At 33.3% G+C, this 14,901-nt stretch overlaps 3 protein-coding genes across 5 annotated transcripts; 1 reads left to right on the forward strand and 2 right to left on the reverse strand.

The window, feature by feature from the left end:
* The first annotated feature begins 24 nt into the window (after nt 1–24).
* On the forward strand, nt 25–1,578 carry LOC130981517 (protein FAR1-RELATED SEQUENCE 5-like). Its single transcript, XM_057905106.1, has one exon. It carries the CDS (start codon nt 25–27, stop codon nt 1,576–1,578), a length of 1,554 nt encoding a protein of 517 aa, XP_057761089.1.
* Nucleotides 1,579–10,916: 9,338 nt separating this feature from the next.
* On the reverse strand, nt 10,917–12,671 carry LOC130979324 (uncharacterized). 3 transcript variants are annotated; one of them, XR_009086630.1, is made up of 5 exons: nt 12,349–12,491; nt 12,189–12,261; nt 11,934–11,982; nt 11,361–11,831; nt 10,917–11,253 (listed from the first exon to the last, which is right to left on the reverse strand). XR_009086630.1 is itself a non-coding variant. In XM_057902743.1 (5 exons), exons 1-5 carry the CDS (start codon nt 12,654–12,656, stop codon nt 11,133–11,135), a joined length of 591 nt encoding a protein of 196 aa, XP_057758726.1. In that variant the 5' UTR covers nt 12,657–12,671; the 3' UTR covers nt 10,917–11,132. The 3 variants fall into 3 exon arrangements, 1 of the variants encoding a protein (XP_057758726.1); XM_057902743.1 differs by lacking the exon at nt 11,934–11,982 and adding an exon at nt 12,632–12,671 and having other exon boundaries at nt 11,361–11,585; nt 12,349–12,495; XR_009086629.1 differs by having other exon boundaries at nt 11,361–11,982.
* A 1,000-nt stretch (nt 12,672–13,671) lies between these two features.
* LOC130981518 (putative F-box protein At4g22660) lies at nt 13,672–14,901 on the reverse strand. Its single transcript, XM_057905107.1, has one exon. It carries the CDS (start codon nt 14,899–14,901, stop codon nt 13,672–13,674), a length of 1,230 nt encoding a protein of 409 aa, XP_057761090.1.

Here is a 14,901-nt window from a genome sequence, read left to right on the forward strand (position 1 = left end):
TTGTGTATTGGTGTTTAGGAAGTTATGGGTCAAGAATTTTCTCATGAAGGGGTTAATAGCGAGCATACATCATATGATCAGTATGAGCAGGAGGAAGAAAAATATGAGGAAGTTGACGTGGATTATATGGATGAGGACGACACAAGTGTGGAACCAATGTTCGATTATCACGGCTTCGATGAAGGGTATAACATTGACTCACTTGAAGACATTGGGATGATTGAATTTTGGAACATCAGGGATGAAGATGTATGTCATTTTCACTTTTCTGATGTCGACATTGCATTTGAGTTCTACAATAGATATGCAAGGACAAGAGGCTTTAGTGCTCGGAAGAACAGGAGTAGGAAGAGTCGTGCGGGCGCACTTAAGTTGAAGAATTTTGTATGTCATCGTGAAGGATTTAGACTGCAAAATAATTACGGCATTGGAAACCTTAAGAGAAAACCTACACCCGAGACAAGGTGTGGCTGCAGTGCAATGATGGAGATTCGTGTAGATGCACCTAGTGGTCGTTGGTTTATTTCCTATTTTTCTGATGAACACAATCATCCACTTCTGGATCCTCGGTTGACTGGATTACTCCCTGGGCATAGATTCATGTCCGAGGCTGATATTGGCCACATGGTTAACATGAAAAAGGGTGGGATTAGTGTTGGACAGATGTATCGGGCATTAGCAAATCAGGCAGGTGGCTACGAGTATCTCTCTTTCACGCAAAGGGACATGTACAATAAAATAGCAAAGCAGAGGCGCCAATTACCCGGTGATGCATATGCAGCTTTGAAGTATCTAGAAGATCAAGCAACAAATGACCCTTTTCTCTATTTTAATCATCACATGGATGCCGATGGTACTTTGCGCAATTTATTCTGGTGTGATGGTCTCAGTAGGGCAGACTACTCATTATTTGGTGATGTGCTGGCTTTTGATGCTACCTATAAGAGGAATAAATATATGTGTCCACTGGTGGTATTTTCTGGTGTCAATCATCACAATCAAACAATTATCTTTGCTGCTGCTTTAATTTGCGATGAGGAAAAAGACACATATAGGTGGTTGCTACAACAACTGAAAGTGGCAATGAATGGGAAAGCACCTGTTTCGGTGATCACGGATGGTGATTTATCAATGAAGTTCGCCATTGAGAAAGAGTTTCCTAATGCACATCATAGATTATGTGCATGGCATCTGATTCGCAATGCAACAAGTAACATTGGCAAGCCCCAGTTTACCTCCATGTTTAAAAAGTGTATGCTAGGCGACTATGAAATTGATGTATTTCGTCAAAAGTGGTTTGAAATGGTTGAGGGATTTGGTGTCGAAAACAAGAATTGGGTCCTAGATATGTATAAAAAGAGACATTCATGGGCAACTGCACATATAAGAGGGAAGTTTTTTGCTGGTTTCCGGACTACTTCTCGGTGCGAGGGATTAAACTCGATCATTGCAAAGTATGTCAACTCAAGGTACAATCTGGTTGAGTTCATTCAACACTTTAATCGTTGTGTCGACCATATAAGGTGGAAAGAGGTCCAGGCTGACCTCGCCTCTGTGAATGGGAGACCCAGTTTGTAAACCTGTTTTCAACAGTTAGAGAGGAGTGCTGCCAATATTTACACCCTATCAATATTTCATATGTTCCAACCAATCCTTGTACGGGCTGCATCAATGAAGGTAATAAATATGAGGCAAACTGGCTCTTATGTGATTTACTCTGTCGCTTTAGACCGAATGCCAAATGAGATGTGGCGTGTATTCTGTTGTGACATTGAGATGGAATTCAATTGTTCATGTATGAGAATGGAATCATTTGGCATACCTTGTGAACACATAATTTGCGTCTTGGTGCATGAAGATATAGAGGAGTTGCCAAGGTCATTAGTCTTGCCTCGGTGGACCAAGACTGCCAAAGTTAGTTTCCAAAATGCTCGAGGGCTTCATTGGGATTCTTTGATGCTAAGTCAATACGGTTGTTTGATGGATTGGTTTAGACAACTAGCCAACTTTGCTTGTCGAGATAACGAGAGATTTATCTTTACACGGGAAATGGCTATGAATTTGTTGAAACAATTTAAGGAGGAAGATGCTGCACAAAAAGAGTTGGTCAATGATGCAGATAGTGTAAGAGATGGTGTGCAAGTGGATAATTCTGGAGCTGGGCTTGCAACCAATGATCTCGGACATAGCATGCCAAGGGACCCAAGAAAATGTAGGACAAAAGGGGGGGCTTCACAGTCCAATAAAAGAAAACATCGATGTGGACAGTGTGGCATGGAGGGCCACAATCGAACAACTTGTCGTGTTCGTCGTGGCATCTCACAGTCAGAAGGCCGGGGAAATGACACATTTGATAATGACTCGGATGATCACATGAACATTGAAGATGACTCATTGGTAAGTATTTTTACCAATGAGGTATGACTAAGTTTTAATTGCTGCTTATCAGCTAGTACTAACGATATTATATTGCTGATATTGTAGGTATATGATGAGAATGCTTCGTACAGTAGCAATGAAGTGCTGTAATAAGGTATAGTTAGTGGGTTAAGTTTCTTGTATTCTTTAATTTTTATTCTATTTGGGTTTGGTATTTGTTGTGTTCTTTGTCACATTGATCTATTTAAATATTATGTTTCTTACATGTTAGACTTTTGCTATTTACTATTATGAACCAAAGTTTGAAGTCCTGCTTGGCTTTTCTTCTTCTGATATTGGATATCAAGATTAGGGACCAAAGTTAGAAGACTTGGAGTTTAACCTTTATTTTACTGCAATATACTTGCTATGCAGCCTATATTATGCTAGATTCTTTGCTGTGGAGCATAAAGGTGCCGGATTATTCTCAAGGAAATGTGGTGAATATTTATTTGTAATCTAGCTATTTATGTTCGTATGCATTTTGAAAATGTCATAGTGATATGGTTGTCGATTTGATGAATACTACTTTTTTGGCCCCTGGTTTCCTCACCTACCTTTTTGTCGATTTGATGATTGGTGATATTTGGAGTCCAGAGTTTCTTGTACTTGGCACATAATTTGATTATTTCCTGAACGATCTTTACATTTTCACCCCCCTCAAACCACTGTATTTTCTATTTATATAATAACGTATTATTTGTCTCCAGCAATTTTCATCCCAGTTAATTAGGGCCCTAGTCTGTGTTCTGCATTCCTGCTAGGATAGCTGTAGAGGGAACAGAAAATATAACTAGCACTTCTGTTCTAGATGTTTTGCTAGGTGCATTGTTAAGGTTTTAAAATATAAGGAAATTATGATTTGAAACTTCTTTTTATGTTTTGAAAATATTTAGTTTATATTTAATTAATGATTTCTTCTCAAATCAACTAGTTCTCTATGAAGGAAGGAAAAATGTTTGCAGAGTATAACAAGTAATGAAATTATATTTGTGATATTGTTTCAGGTTCTTCTTAGAGGCCATAAGAATGGACGAGAGGCTGTCAAGTACTTTGGACCAGCACCTGGTGTGCCCCATAGTCACACCAAGCCCTATGTTCTTTCAAAAGGATGGAAATTTGCGCGTGCTAGAGAAAGAAGGACTAGCAAAGGCTTCAGAGTTTCAGTTCTGGAGCTCAAAGATGGAGGATTTTCATTTTTATCATGTGACCGTTCTGTATTATTTTCCTGCTTTTTGTGTCGTTAAAACAGTTCATTTTTAGTTCAATTTTCCTTCCCTCAAAGGGGAAAAAGGATTGGAACTCGCTCAACAATTTTGGTTTAGTTGCTACCGTTCTATTGAAAACTATGAAAGGATTAATGAGTGGAAATTCTTCATTTGTTCGTGATCATTAACTTTGCTTGTCTAATTGATTATTTTTTTAACTTGTTTTGAATATGAATTGTATTTTAATGTAAAAACACGTATATTTGCCGCACTCAAAGGCTATTCAGTTTTCTGAAGTACTTAGTTAGAACAGAAGTCATATATACATAATTGCCAAAAGAACCCCACCTGGAATTTAGGAAGAATAATGGAGATTAAAATTTCTTTGTGGAGTCGTGTATATGAAGTCGTGCATATTAAAATTGTTATATATATATTTTTTCTTTGGTCAAATATTTTCATGTTCTCATTATTGAAAATAAATTCTAACCGATTTTGTTAGTGGGAACAACAGAAATCAATAAAATATAACTGGTCAATATAAACTCTTACTCCCGTATTTTGGTTAAATATTTTCATATTATATTTTGGTTAAATCAAATATATATGTATATATACTTGATATATTTAATGAAATTAATAATAGATATTATGTTTTTATAATATTATATAATATTTTTCTATTATATAATACTTTATGGTTTCATAATAATTTATCTTAGTGTAATATAATATAATATTTGTAAAATTTAATTTTCAAGTGTAATATTTGAAAAAATGGAGTACTTTTAATTAGGATCTTATATAATTTACTAAAATAGAATTCTTATACTACTTTAATTTTATAATTAGGTCATCAGAAAATAAGAACCATATAAGAAAATAATGAGCATGATTAGTGAACGAATCATTATTAATTAAATCTCAATAACTCAAGTACTTATGTTGTTTTAGTTGGAAATATATATTATACACTTTATTTTTTTATTTTATGAAGAAGAGCTCATCATAGAAAAACTGAACAAAAATGAGGTAAATAGCACTAATGATTATGTGTTTTATTTAGAATTATATGTTCTTAGTAGGATAACGAAAATGCGATACAAAACAATAAGAATAAAAAAGTTTTAATAAATAAATTCGTCTATTTTAGTAAGTCTAACAAGAAGACATAAATAATTCTTCCCAATTTAAGTAAATATGCTATGGGTGTATCATAATCCACCATAATTGAAACCTCTCGTTAACATCTGCCCGTATCTTATTCCAATCTCCGGTGACAAAATCCAATGCTAAATACATTTTACTCCTTTCCTCGTGCAGCTGTAATTTATTTTACCAAACGTTAATATATATATTAGTGTAATTAAAAAGCGAAACTGTTTATGTTAAAAGTTACCTTTGGAGGGATCACAGGAGTGAATTCTTGTTGCACATCCATCCATTGCATAACCCATACAGCTGAATCATTGCTGTGTGAAAACGTATCATGCAATACAACATAAGGAAGTCGAAAACACAATATATATATATATATATATATATATATATATATATATATATATATATATATTAAATTAAATAACCAACAATTTGAATAATTACCTATTTGTGCACCTAGGAATACCTATTGCATTACCGACTTCCCAACCCTCGAAACTCACTATGTCTTGTATACCACATTTTGCGTACTTCTCTGATGATATTATTTCAGAAAGAGCCACTCCCTGTAATAATAGTGTGCTTTACTTGTTGAAGTAATGATACTGTTAACTTTGTTTCTATAATAGGAGTACTTACTATATTTCTAATATGATGCTTGCGTGGTTCATCATCTTCAACCTTACAGTGAGAGTCTAAGTGATAAAGTATTTTGTCAGGAATGCTCATTACCATCAGATACCAGTGATCATTCTCCTTGATTGGAACATATATCTGTATCACAAATAGGATGTAAAATGTATTAGTCATAGTTTGAGTACTTTTTAGTATAATAAAATTACTCCAATAATTATCTTCAACGTACGAATTGAAGGTCTCGGGTTGGTGGCATATAATGGGCATATTTTTTCAGTAGGTCATGATCCTCCATATGTAACGACATGTCATCCTAGGAATGTTTGAGGACAACGGTTATTTATTTTAGTTAGTTAAAAGAAAAAAAAAAGCAAGATTTTGATTTACCGCAAATGATGGTGGAAGGGACCAAACATTTTTTAATTTGGTCATGGTAATATTTGATGTTATCTTCAATGCCATCAGCTTTATTACCAGTTCAGACACTTGTTTGCCAGGTACGAGACAAAACAGATCTCCTCTAGTTGCAATTGTATCGTGGATATGAACCAAATCCTCACTAACACAAAGCCAACACGTTAGCCACAGAGAAAATTAAAATTTAAAATAAAAGAAAAAAAAATCCTCACGCTATGTCAATATCAGCATTAAAGATGTACATAGCCATGTTGACTAAATCCTCACTCAACCGCATGTCTTGTGGTGGTTTGAATGAGCAGTTAAGATTCTGCACAAAACGTAAAGGTTATCCACAATATACGTATGTGAATACTATGCCACTAAATTTTTTTAAATAAATCAATTACCTTTGGGATAGGAGTGTTCTTGAAAGCCATCTTTTTTGGTTTCGCAGCGGTTGTTAACTGTGCTTTGTCTATGGTGAAAGTTAAAGGCCCTTTGCGTACTCTAGTTTCCGCCATCTTACTTGATAGTTGACCCTTGTGCTCAATTTTTGGCATTTTAGCTGGTCGTGCAATTGCCATATTTTTCATAGATGGTGGATTATTGAATCTTGCCAATTTGTCCTTTTGCCTTAGAAACGTACTTGGAAGTTCTTGCACAGTTTTATTAGTTTTGCTATTTCTTTGAATACCGAATCTTGACTTTGGCTTCGATTTTTCTTCTCCATCCAGACATGTTTGCGTGCCTTTGTAGAACGATGGTGGCATATTGTGCAAAATCTCAACGTCCTTATTCTCGTCGGATAAATCCGTAAACACACAATTTTCGGACTTTACTTCCGACGGGCTAGTGTTTTTCTTCGTTACATCATCACAGGGTTTATTCTTCATCTCATGTGGGTCCATATTGTCGAATTTCTCATGCTTCTCATCAGTTTTATATTGAAGGGCGGTTAATTTATCAAGTGACTTCTTCGCCATCCACATTGCCTTCTCCATCTCATCAACTCTCTTGGATAAAGACTACATTATAAAACTGAAAATTAGCATTGGTATATGTAAATAACATTGCAATATTATCATGAGTTGGATATATTACCTCTATGGCATGTAGTATTTGTTTCAACGGAGAATTTTCAATAATTTCCATGGAACAAGATCCAATGTGATTGTCTATTACCTTTTCTTCCATTGCTCTATAAAATTGTAATTTTAGTTTTAGTAGAGATAGTTAATAGTATTCTATGCTTGAGCGTTTATATATAGGAATAAGATTATGTTTCACACAACTAATTCTCTTTTAAAATTTAAATTTAAATATTAAAATCAAAATTAGTCAATATGCTTTAAATTAAAATAAAATATATCCAAAATTAAAATAGTTTCCACGGCATAAATTACCCAGCCTAAACTCTTGTATTAAATTAATAATAATTTTTTTAATTCTAATATTAACTTTTTGAAAAAGATAATATTAGATTTTTTTATGTAATCTTATTATTCTTAACTTCTTATCTTCTTACTCTAATTAGATAACCTTTTTTTAAAAAAATTATAAAAATAAAATATCTTAAAATTCGTATTATTTTTATCTTATCTTATCTTTTATAACCGAATTCGCTATATATTCATGTTAAGGGGTTATATGGTACCGTACAAGACAAAATACTATCTGAGTGAGTAGTAGAAGATGGCTCCAATAAAAAATACGCAGTTCAATAGTATGTTTAACGATATAACAAAAAGAATAGAAAATTTAGAATCGGTCATTCATGTTCTACACCAAAAAATTGATTTGATCATAGCGCAACAGAAAACTTCCACATACAGTAGTTCGATGTTGGATCCTACTGTAGTTGTGCATTCTTCGGAAAGTGGAAAAACTAGTGATCTTACTGGTATCATGCCAATTCAACCCAAGAAGTTATTCCACTTGGATATTACTCGTGAAGCTACAACTCCACCTAATGAACAACCACATGTTAGAGTAGGAGCGGTACTACCAAAGGTAAACTTAATTTTTTTCTTATTTCATTTATTTTTTTCTTATTTTTTTATTGTTACCTTGAAACTATTTTTTTTATGAGCAGTGGTGGACACTTATTGCATTTGAGCCTACTGCTTCGATGATGTTAACCGATTCTCAAGCCGCTGTTGCAGCCTATATTTTTTCGGATACATTAGATCCGTACGTGTACTTATATGATTATGTGTATAATGTAATGGTGTAGAAATTCTATGATTCTCCCAACTAATCGCTTTATGATTTTAGCAGTTCTGAAGAGTTGGTAATCTCGGATGAAATAGGTTATAGAAGTACATTTAGATGTCTTGTGCCGGAGAGATGTGTCGAATCACGAGTAAGTATAGAGATCAATGCATGTTACACAATTTCTTGTAATTATATTTTTAAGCCTCTATTTACATATAAACATGTTTTACAGTAAATTTTAACAAATTGTAGGTTATAAATCTGATGGCACTTATGATGACACGTGTATTTCGACGTAGGAATGAAGATCCAATTTGCTGGTTCATGCCTGAACATTTTGCAGTAAAGTTATCCCTATAATATCTCTAAATTATTAGTTATTTTTTTTCTGTCTAATAATTTGAGTGGATATACTAATTTATAAGGAAGTTCTTTTTTTCTAGACTAAACCATGCTATGTACTCACACGAGTAAATTGTATAATTAAATTATCAATTCAAAAATAGTTGTTAAATTGAAGACATATTTTAATTCCACAATTTTTTTTATGCAGCGATATGCTTTAAGCGACAAATACACACCGGCTGAGGTTATCTCTGATTTTCTTGTAACATATGTTTTACTGAAAATTAGCCATGTCGCTAGGGTACAAGTGACTAATTTGTTTCTCATTAATATGCTGTTAAATTTTTTTTAGTTTTTATAATGGTTTAAGGTTTATCGTAGGTTTTTATCCCTATCTGCGAGGAACTACATTGGTATTTGGTCATTGTTGACTTTAAGAGTCGTCGTCTAATCATATTGGATTCACTGCCTTGTGTCGAAAAACATCAGCAACGCAAAAGGAACGCAATTAAAGTGGTAATTATTTGTTCTAAACCAGTACTCAATCAACTAAAATCACTTAACAAATTAAATAACCATTTATTGTAACTAGTACTCTTAGTCATTTTAAATCAATTACAATTCACTCTTCTTTTTTTTTTTGTCATGAATTCACTCTTTTACAGGCGACTTATTTAGAAGCGATGTTAGATGATCATATTTTTGATGATGATAAGTCTAAAGTTGTAGATTGCTCCACTTTTTGGCCTATGACACCTTTTGGCCTACCCACTCAAAAAAATAGATCGTAAGTCTAATATTATATATATTTTTTAAATATCATAAATCGTTCAATAGATTATATCTTATATGTATATAATAACTATTTGTTGAATGCCTTTTATTATAGGAATGATAGCGGAGTTTGGGTGACCAGTTGGATGAGAGAATGTACTTTAAAAGATGACTTCAATATTCAGGTCATATTTATAAGAAAGTATTTTTAAAATAATTTTTCCAACAAACTTCTAATTAGAATTATATTGTTGGTGCTCTAAGCAGGTTAACGACTCCACACGAATGAGACTTGCCGTGGATCTGATTTTAGAGGAGTACAACGATTTGTGTCTCGTAATACAAGAAAATGCTTGGCAATATAGGACCAAGGTGGAAGCAGAGCATGAAGACATTTGGGAATGAGGAATTATCTTTTTAGATATTTTTAATATTTTCTTTAAAAGACAAAGTACTAATCTATGTTTCACAAGTTATTTACACTAATTTATCCTTCTATGTTTTACAATTCTATATTACTAATTCCCTTTATATTATCGGTTAAAAAAAAATTAATTATTCACTCAACCACTATATATTTATATATTAATTGATAATTATTTTTATATATATTAATTTATACAATTTTTTTAACTAAATAATTGATTACCAGTATACCTTGGCTTGATTTAAAAAAAAAAAGGGAAATTCAAATCGCCAAGACTTGATGGTAGACATGCTAAACAATTATTGATATTTTATAAATTTAATTGTGGCAAGGTCAGATTATATCTTGTTGGGAGAATAAATAAGAATGTTCACGTTACATGCAATTATGCAAAGGTGACCTACATTGTTCAAAAGTCAAAACTAACATGCTATAAAATTATAAGTAAAATGTTCTTATTTCTTCTTCCAAGACACTAATCCTAACCCTGAAAGACGCTTCACCATTACTTAACATCTTTTGTAGAAGGTTGGGGGTAAGGAACAATGTGATAAAGGTTTTTTTAAACCTATACAAAAATTGTGCTTTTTGGCAATATTAATAACAATCATCAACACGCACAATGAAACACAGAATTTCCAAAGTATTTTGTTTTATTTGCAATTTTTCTTACACCTGTTTCATTATGGGGGAATCCTCCATTAAGAGGAGATAGGTGGATTCTGTCCATAATGTTAATTTTAGGGGCATCAAGAATTGCCTTGGACAATTATCTGAATGAATTTAAATGGACTCTAAAAAAAATATATTTTATGAAAACGGACATATGAAAACAAGATTTACAACTCTAAATCTCTAATGCTTTAAGATGGGGATACAAAATAGATGAGAAAAAAAATCAAAAGTTAATGGACTTTCTTACTAAACTATATTTCCTGAAGAGTCAGGAAGTGAGTGTGACAACAGACAAACACAATGAAGCCCTCAAAATCTAAACATATGGATTCCATTTCACTAACATAAATAACAAGATAAGAAAACAAATCAGAACTTGAGCTGGATTGGACCTTTATTTAAAAAAAAAAGAAATATCAATATTTACATGAATCAAAACCCCCAAAAAAATATATTTACATGACATCATGAAATACAAAACATGACTAAACCCCACCCAAAAAATAAAAAATCTACAAGACAATATTATATACAACTTCTACAGCTTTGAGTGATTACCTTAATAGAATGGTTAGCTCTCTACATCATACACAATATTTGCATGCTCAACTAGTATACTAACAATATGTTAGGGAAACAAAACACCCAAAACAAAAAAGTGGGAAAAAAAATGATACAACAGCGAGCCAATCAGAAACGGGGCACAATAGCAACATCCTGTGCTAAATTCTAATTACATCAATCAAACATAAGTTCTAAGCAGTCTTCTACATTACAGACTTCAGCAAGTTAAACCCATTACATCAACAACTTTGGTTTTTCTTTTTCATGTGCTAATAACTACAACATAAACTCAAATCAAAAGCTAAAAAGTTTCATAGTAAATGTTCCACTTCTCTTTGTAATAAAAAGGAGCAATATTGAAGGCTTGATTGTTGATCCCCCACAGCAACCCAGAGTTTGAATGACCAGTTTCCTTTCTCAACACATTTGTTCCTACATAACATAGGATAATAAAAAATAATCGAAATTCAGAAGGCATTAACATGAAGCAGCAAAATACAAGTTTAATTCTTATCAAGTGACTAAAAACCACAACAAACCAAAAAAAGTAGGCAGTGCAATTCCCCCTTCTGCTTCGTTCCACCCGTTCCTCTTCGCTGCCCTTGAGCTCGAAGATCCCGTCGTTCCCGGAGTGATAGCTCCGCCGTTGCTGGGTTATTGTTGCCTTGTCCAAAGCCGCCAGGTTACCGTCGCTGATGTCGCGCTTTGGTGCCTCCGTTCCTCTTCGTTGACGGTGAAGTAGCAGACCCAACCCACAGGCTCCTCTGGATCCTCATATTTGCCATAGGAATCTATTGAAATTCTCAGGTAATCCCAGTAACATAACATTCTAAACTGAATTGTCTTTTTCATTTCTCTATTCTCAATTTCTCATCTTAAAGTTGTTTCTTAATTGCATCTTAACTGTTTGATAGAATGCCTTGGTGTGTTTGGATATATATAACTTTAAGCTGCAATGCCTTATTCCAATTGCCGATTAACTATGATAGAAGACTGCAAGTTTAAGAGCACTTTGATGCCAATAGAAAGCAATAGTGGTTAGTAAGGGTGCAACTTGGAACAAGCACTTTGGAATGAGTTATTACCACTAGTTCTAAAGTTATAGCTGTTACCAAGGTGCAACTTTCTTTCAGTATAGTTTCTCTGATTCACATCTAGCCGCTGAAATTCGTGACACAAAAAACAAAGAAACAGCAGCCTCTAATAGCAATACCATAGAGTAACCCACTTGAAACATAGACGGTGGTAACCCACTTGAAAATTCATCAAAAAATTTCACAGGAATACCATAGAGTAAAATCACATATCAACATAAAAATAAATATACTGGTCAACTGTGAATTGAAAAGGCATAATGATTAACTAACCTCCAAGCGTTTAGGCAGAGTCCTGCGCGGCGGCGGCAGAAGCAGGGAGCGGCGGCGGACGCAGGGATGAAACCTAAACGAACAGGAAGCAACATCAAACACGCGAAAACAAAAAGGATACAGTGAAATTGAGACCAATAAGGTGAATGTGAGAGCTCACTGAGTGATGCTGCAAGAGAATTTTGCGTCCGGCCTATTGCAGCGAACTGAGATTGGAGGGCATAGCGATAGGGTTTGGTGAGAAAGGGGAGGGCAGAGTTAGTTTTCCAATCTGTAAACCCTAGCAGATCTCTCTTTTCTTTTGAATCTGAAACTAAAAGAAAAAGAAAAAAATTGTAAATATCAAAAGTTAAAGGGATTCAAATTTAATTAGTCAATTTTTCAAAAAAAAAAAACGGGGTACATTTTGTAATTATTTTTATAATGGTTAATGATTAACCTACAATTTTGTAGGAGCATAGAATCCATGGCCCACAAAATGTACACTATAAAAAGAAGTAAAGAACTACTGTTTCTATTTTTTTATTTTTAACCACATCTATTATTTCACAAGAGAGAGATTATGAAAGAAAAAACTACGTATGTTCAATGATTTTTCTTCTTTTCTTCGCTTGAGTTTTCACTGAGATTTTGATTATTTGTTGCGAGATTTTGAGTTTTCACCGAAAACATCTTTGTATAGTTATTTTGGGCACATGTATGATCTCCGAAATGAAAGTGACTTTTTTTAATTTAAGTCAATTTAATTAAATTTAGATGACAAAAAATTTGAATATGTAGCATTAATAATTTTGTTTTGTGCCATAATTTTTTAAAACCTGTAGTTCAATAATGTAGCTATTAGAAATATGAGCATAAAACCTGCACAAAATTATTTCTGCCAAAGAATATATCAGGGACATAACTCATTATTTATCCCCCTTTTTTATTTCTTCTTTTATTTTATTTTTTTATAAAAAGTAATTTCCCCTGTGTTTGTTCCTTTTTATTATTAATGCTTATGTATACATCACATATTATGTTTTTAAAATTTGGATGAGAAATTTGAGACGATGTTATTGTGCCATGAACTATATAAACAAATGTATACAACTACTATATTTTATATTATAATTATTTATCATCTTTATATAATCATATTTTAACCATAATAAATTAAAAAAGAATGTTAATGGACTAGCAAATTTTATTATTTTTAAACAACTATTAATTATTATATTTAAAAATATAGATTAAAAATATATTATTAAATTAAAGAAATTAGACTGTTGTCTACAGATATTGGATAAAAATAATAAATTATACTCACAAACTAGTGCATTAATAATAATTTGGAAACATGTATTCACCATTCAGGGAGAATGGTACCATTGGAATTGGAAGAACTAATATTTAACCATATATAACAAATAGTCTAAACAAATTAAAAGATTTGAAATTTGAAAAGATTAAACTACAATGACAAAAGCTTAAGGAGTATGAATTAGGGTAACAACCAAACAGGAGGACAAAAGAACTTCACTTCTAACAATACTCTATGGAAACTTCCATAGTCCAAATCGAAGATGCCAATATCTTGAGGAACAGGATCGTAAAATGATGATTGCAGCTCTATTTGGTTATCTGTAAACCAAATCTGATTTCCTTTGCTTAGAAAAGGCACAGGAATTTGAACAGAAGAATTAAATCCAATCGATAGTATGTAGTTATCTAAATTATCTAATGTTGACCATTCTTTTCTATTTCTTTTTAACTCATAGATATCGAATTTGTAAGTTTCAAATTCCCTGCGTATTTTTCTCGAGGGATGGCGAACATGTCTTACCAACATCAATAAGCTTCCATTGGCGCACCCAATAAGATATTTAAGCTTTTGAGGGCCTATGGGAATTTCAGATGGAGGTCTGGTTTCATGGATTCCTCCCTTAAGCCCTGCTCTTATCTTTGTATCAAATTCATATAGCTGCCCGTCATTGTTTATGGCATATATCTTTTCTTGGAAAAATATTACGTCCTCAAACCTCTTATCTCTGGTTGGAAATTCTACCCATCTCATATTGCCAGGCTTGTAAAAGGCCAGTCTCTGGTTAGGTCCGAATATCACCACCGCCATAAAATTTTCAATGTCATGCTCAGGAGATGAGTTTATAATAACCTTAAAAACTTGGAATCTATGCACTCTATCTCTATCCAGGGTGCTCCTAATGTCACGAAAATCCCAGAGTGTGTATTCATCCTCATGATTATCAGGCTGGTAATCAATTATAGTGGGTAAAGTTGAGATTGGAGGAAGATCCAAATTACGATTTGTAAATGGATTTAACATTTGGATAGTGCCATCAGATATGGATACGACAATCAACCATCCATGACCAGAACCGCGAATTAACTTGTTGTAGGACTGCATCTCTGGCAGCATGATATGGTAAATATCTTTCTCTTCAAGGGCGCAAGTATCAAGAATTTCATCATCTGCAGCAGCTAATTGCATGAGATGATAAATCTCCTCATCTTCGTATGAATGATTCTTGACAGTTTCGTCAGGTAACAATAACCATGGAATTTTATTTCCATTGGGAATTTTTGGAAGTTTCAAGCTCCACTCTTTGCAAACCAATCGAAGTTGGATGTAATCATGGTAGGCATGTAACCGTTTTGAAATTTCTTTCAACAAATCTTCATCAATGTCCGCCCATCGATTAATCTCGTCCAT

This window comes from Arachis stenosperma, chromosome 5 (assembly GCF_014773155.1).
Source record: "Arachis stenosperma cultivar V10309 chromosome 5, arast.V10309.gnm1.PFL2, whole genome shotgun sequence".
Lineage (NCBI taxonomy): Eukaryota > Viridiplantae > Streptophyta > Magnoliopsida > Fabales > Fabaceae > Arachis > Arachis stenosperma.